Source organism: Salmo salar, chromosome ssa02 (assembly GCF_905237065.1).
Source record: "Salmo salar chromosome ssa02, Ssal_v3.1, whole genome shotgun sequence".
NCBI classification, from domain to species: domain Eukaryota; kingdom Metazoa; phylum Chordata; class Actinopteri; order Salmoniformes; family Salmonidae; genus Salmo; species Salmo salar.
The window spans coordinates 31,213,480-31,219,479 of NC_059443.1; the positions used below are offsets into that span (position 1 = coordinate 31,213,480).

The 6,000-nt window shown below is 40.6% G+C and overlaps 1 protein-coding gene across 1 annotated transcript; it reads right to left on the bottom strand.

The window, feature by feature from the left end:
- Nucleotides 1–433: 433 nt before the first annotated feature.
- On the bottom strand, nucleotides 434–5,370 carry LOC106579851 (C-C chemokine receptor type 4-like). The gene is made up of 2 exons (XM_014160142.2): nucleotides 5,123–5,370; nucleotides 434–2,119 (listed from the first exon to the last, which is right to left on the bottom strand). Exon 2 carries the CDS (start codon nucleotides 2,113–2,115, stop codon nucleotides 1,069–1,071), a length of 1,047 nt encoding a protein of 348 aa, XP_014015617.1. The 5' UTR covers nucleotides 2,116–2,119; nucleotides 5,123–5,370; the 3' UTR covers nucleotides 434–1,068.
- Between the last annotated feature and the right edge of the window lie 630 nt (nucleotides 5,371–6,000).

Sequence of the window (6,000 nt, forward strand, 5' to 3'; positions counted from 1 at the left end):
AGACATGTTCACCACAAAGCAGGATATCCTGTAGAAGACGCATACTCATAGTCTTGCTTTGGCAACTAACTTTACTGAGAAGTGGTTAGCTAGACACTTTGAAATAATATTGCGTCATGACTGAGAGATACATTAGTTCTAGCATCATTGCTAGCATTCAATTTTCAAAACATAGTGACTGCTGATATAATTCCTGTCTTTGAACAATTGAAATAAATTCTATGATGACTAGATTGATATGTGAGTTTTCTGGATCAAAACAATTCTAAGTAAACCTACTGTAAAGAAGATTTGAACCTATTGATATAGCAGGATTGTTGTCTGTCTCATCTTTGAATTTAGCATCTTCAACTGAATAAAATATATTGTGGAGCAGACTGGAGTATAGGGGTGTACAGCAGCAGCAGAAAATGACAACACAATGCAGAACAAATATGTTTGAGCACAACAAAATTCACAGGTTGATTTATTGAGAAAACCCTCCAGAAAGGAACACAAATACCTACTCAGCCAACAAAAGTTCAAAATAATCCAAAAGGTCAAATTCCTGACTCGAAGTCCAAGTTCAAGTTAATATCAAAACAGGTCCTCAATCAAAGGACGGTCAAAATTCGACCAAAATAATATTTGGCCAGAAAATGTAGCCAATGAGTATACAGACAGCCACTGGCCATCCAGCAGCAGTCCTCTGGCCACAACCCTGCCCCTAGTTGTGTTTTAATGTTGTAACAAAAATGTGTGCATACAATAAGAATAAAAGTTGAAATAATCTCTATGCAAAACATATTGATATTATGCTATAGCAACATTTTGTGCAGGCCTGTACTGTACATGAAATAAGTACATGGGTAATCAAAACATAAACAGCCCATCACCCTTAAACAAATAGTCAGAGCTCATCAAAATACATTTAAAGTTAAATATTATACAGTTACACTTAATTTATATGCAAGTCTGTGTTCAGAAGAATACTTCATTATTCCATACGAACAGAAATTGGTCTTCTGCTCAATGAAAATGCATCAAACAGGTTTTCGGCAGTGAAAGTACTGTCTTTCATCAGTACAATCACACAGGTGTGTTAGAAGTCTCATTTTCTGATCCTCTGCTGCTCACCATTGCATGTTTGCTGAGCTTTTTACACAGCGGATATCTAGAGAGCGCAGTGCCCAAACACTTTCTGAATTTCTCTCCTACAAAAGCGTAGATGACTGGGTTGACACAGCAGTGAGCCAGCGCTATAGTCTCTGTCACCTCCATAGCTCTATCAACCTGTGTTGAAGCCTCACAGCTATTCCCAATGTCAAACATCTGAAGGGTCCGGAGGAAAACCACAACGTTGTAAGGGACCCAGGAGACTACAAACACACCCACGATGGCGAATATCAGTTTCATGGCCCTGTCTTTTTTGGAGTTCCTTAACCTCTGTAGTACAGTGAGAATACTGATGTAACAAAAGACCACTATGGGCAGACATAGGACGAGCCCCACTCCGTTTTCACCTAAGTTCCGTAACAACTTCCATGTCTTCTCTGTGTCCTCTGGGTAAATCCGCTGGCAACTTGAACCAATGTCCTCGTCATCCTCCCGCACTACTGCTGCGAAGATAGCTTCAGGGAGAGCAGCGCCGATGGACGCTACCCAGACGATGATGCTCGCCAGCGCTCCATATCGCAACGTCCTGGCCCTCATGGCGGTCACGGCGTGAACGATGGCCAGGTAGCGATCCACACTCATCAGGGTCACAAACAGGATGCTGCTGTAGAATCCCACCTGGTAGACACCAGCCATGATCTTACATGGACTGTCACCTTCAAACTCATGACCTTGGGCGTGGTAGGCCCAGAGAGGCAGGGAGAGGGCAAGGAGCAGGTCAGATAGGGCTAGGTTCAGCAAACAGATGTCTGTCATGGTCTTCAGTTTCATGTACTTGAGGAGGACCCAGAGCACCAGACTGTTGCCTGTCAGACCCAGGGTGAACACCAGGTAGAAGAGAATGGGCTGGTAGTTGGACCCTTGGGTTAGACTGGTACCAGTGCTACAGGGGCTGATCATGTTGCCATAGTAGTTATCGCCACTGTAATCGTCTGTGCTGGTGGCCTCGGTTGTGTTCATCTTACTGAGGAAAAAAGGATGGTGTGAATTGTTAGTTAACAATCAATGCTGTATTGTGTGCATCCTATTGTCATAGCCCTAGTAGTAATTTAATAGGATCTCTATGTTACAAACCCTCAAAGTTCCAGAATGGGGTTAAAATGGCAGCTATAGTGGTCAAGGAGAAATCCAAAGCAGTCTAATTGGAATGAATGGCAGTAGAGACATAATCCTGATTTTACATATGTGGAAATGTGTCACGACTTCCACCGAAGTCGGTTCCTCTCCTTGTTCGGACGGCGTTCGGCGGTTGGCATCACCAGTCTTCTAGCCATCGTCGATCCACTTTTCATTTTCCATTTGTTTTGTCTTGTTTTCCTACACACCTGGTTCTCATTTCCCTCATTAAGTGTTGTGTATTTAACACTCTGTTCCCCCCATGTCTTTGTGTGGAATTGTTTGTTTGTAAGTGCTTGTGCACATGTTTACTGGTGCGCGTCAGGTTTTGTACCTATGTCGGTTATTTGTTTATGCCGTTGGTTTTGAAATTAAACTGCTCCGGCTATTACCTAGTTCTGCTCTCCTGCGTCTAACTTCACTGCCACCAGTTACGTACCCCTTACAAAATGTAATATCAGAAACACATGTTCTAGGCATGTGATATTAGAAATTGTGTAATATAATTATTGTCAACCTAAAATATGAACATATAAATACAGTTTATACAGGTTTTATGTCAAGTTTCTGTATAAATAGCCTCTAAAATACACTGAGACCAGCCACCCAGACGGCTGATGAAACCGTATTTCTGTCTGTAATAAAGCCCTTTTACAGGGAAAAACTCATTCTGATTGGCTGAGCCTAGCTCCCCAGTGGGTGGTCCTGGCTCTCAAGTGGGTGGGCCTATGCCCTCTAAGGCCCACCCATGGCTGCGCCCCTGCCCAGTCATGTGAAATCCATAGATTAGGGTCGAACAAATTGATTTAAATTGACTGATTTCCTTATATGAACTGTAACTCAGTAAAATCATTGAAGTTGTTGCATGTTGCATTTATCTTTTTGTTCAGTATGTATGTAAACAGACCATAAATGTCACTATAGAGGGTGGTGTGGAAAGCCCAGTACATCACTGCGGCCGAGCTCCCTGCTATCCAGGACCTCAATATGAGGCAATGTGAAAGGAAGGCCCAGAAAATTGTTAGACTCCAGCCACCCAAGCCTTAGACTCTTCTCTCTCCTTTCGGCACACCAAGTGGTACCGGAGCACCACGTCTGACACCAACAGGCTCCGGAACAGCTTCTATCCCCCAAGCCATAAGACTGCTAAATAGCTAACAAAATGGCTACACAGACTACTTGCATTGACCCTTTTATTTTATTTACATTTTTGCACTGACTCTACACACTCACTCACACACACTCACACTCACTCTCCAACACAAGCACACACACCATTTGCTCACAAACACACATTCATACCCACTCTACACACACGCACACACACTCACATAAATCGTCATATACACTGCTGCTACTCTGTTTATCATATATCCTAATGCCTAGTCACCTTACCCCTATACATACATGTATCTACCTCTACCACTCCAGTATACCTGCACATTGTATATTGTATATATTATTGGCTCTGATCCTGTATATAGCTTACTTACTCTCTCGTGTTCTTCTTATTTCTATTTCTCGTGTGTTTTTGTTCTACTTTACTTCATGTTATAGTACTACTGGTATCGATTACTGCATTGTTGGGGAATAGCTTGCAAGAAAGGCATTTCACTGTACTTGTGCACGTGACAATAAACTTGAAACCGTTTTTGTTTTCTTGGAAAGCTAGGAGTGCTATTATATGATACAATATCAGTACTGCATTTACAACGTGTCTAAGACCTATCATCAACTGATATCAGCCAGTGTATGGATGTGGATTGACTGCATTGTTTGAATAGAATTTGAAAAATGTATGGAATCATTCTTCTAAAACTGTCTGGCTAGCTAGCTAACAAACATACAGTGCAGAAACATTCTTCAAATTCATTATTTTACACAATACCTTATCACCCCTGACCAAAATGGCTGACTTTTATCCCATTATTAGAAGGTTAATGTCCATTCTAGTATTCTAGTTCCTAATTCTATGCCTTTTGTTCTGAATGGTTACCTGCACACTGCCAGAGATGATAAAATTGTATGTTACTTTAAATGTTAAAGGTATTATTTGTCACTCATCCTCCTACATACACCATTATGGCATCATACTTGTATTACTTAATACTTTAACAACATGTAATCTATCAGTTTCCATGGTAACTGTGTTTTAACTAATGATTCTTTAAAATAAATTACAATGGTTTCAAATGAATCACAGAGTGTAATGATAAACTTTAAAACATTATGATGACTGATATGAAGAGAAATGTGTAATTCGAAACAACCTGTGGGAATTAACCTAATTTACATACTTGATGGAGATTACAAAGAAAAAGCCCCTTAAAATACATCTTCGGAAATCTTATGTCTAACAACAAGGCATTTATTAAGCTGAAAACTGACATTTATTTGGTTCAAAGAACAACAGCTACAAAGCCTTGACACACTCATTGTTAATTGTAAAAGCTATTGCCCCGTAGGGCCATATTCATGTACTAATACAATGTCTTCTTTAAAAAATATATATATATAAAAATTAAACATACATTTTCAAAACCATACTTTTTCCCTCAGAATGTATGCATTGACAAATCCCCAAAAATGATTCAAGCACAGAACTGTAAATGGATCTAAAGACTATTTCTACATCCTCTTTAATCCTAAACCAGAATCAAACCACAACCCATATGATCTCACACATCACCCACCACCACCTGCTAAACACTGACACCCCTTATTGACAGACCCCATTTTGTAGTTCCTGTGAGGCTAACACCCCTTCACAGACTGTCTGTGCCTGCGTGTATATTTGTAGGCCATATGTCTATAAGCAGGCTATGATTAAGTGAAAATATATGTTATTTACCCCAATCTCTTCTTTTCTGATGTACAGATTGAATGCTGTAACCCTCTCTCTGGTGATAACGTATATGTGCTGGTTGAAACAGTCTGGCCGGGAAACTACTCTTAGGTTTTCTCTACTCTATTCTTTTGTACCAATGATTGCAACTTTTTTCTAGTAAGGTGTGCTCTAGATAACTATTTTCTTTGCATTGCTGCATTGAGCAGGCTGAGGTGTGACTGTGGGTTTCCTGTAATGGCCCTATAACTAAATGTCTGGGAATGAGTGTGGGTGAGGGAAACACCATCAAACATGCAGATATCTGTCATGTATGTAGATGCTGCTTTGAACTGCTTTTCAGATGGAAAGATAGAAATGAAAAATGAATAGAGTACATAACATTTTAAAAGGTGCATTCTGTAACATTCATACGTGGAAGTAGTCCTTGTGTGGGTTATGTCTGTAGTAGTAGAAGGAGGTTGAGGTTTAGAGAGGTAGGCTTGTAACCGAAGGGTTGCCGGTTTGAATCTCAGGGCTGATGGGGAAATCTGGTAGGAGTGTGCCAGCAACCACAGAGTTGCTGACATCAGAAACTCATGTGCCGCCTGCTGCCGTTGTGCCCTTGAGCAAGTCACTTAATCTTTTACACGATTTAAGGGCACTGCTCTGGGCTTTTTCCAGCCTTTTGTGCTTATCTTACAATAGCTTGCTTCCATATTGGATGAGGTTTGACAGTTTGTCAGTTTGTCTCGTGAATGGTTTGTCCTCTGACAAATCAACTGTAAATGTCGGTGTTCCTCAAGGTTCCGTTTTAGGACCACTATTGTTTTCACTATATATTTTACCTCTTGGGGATGTCATTCGAAAACATAATGTTAAATTTCACTGCTATGCGGATGACA

Excerpts from the sequence above, each read along its gene's own strand:
- LOC106579851 (XM_014160142.2), bottom strand. The coding sequence starts at position 2,115 with ATGAACACAACCGAGGCCACCAGCACAGACGATTACAGTGGCGATAAC.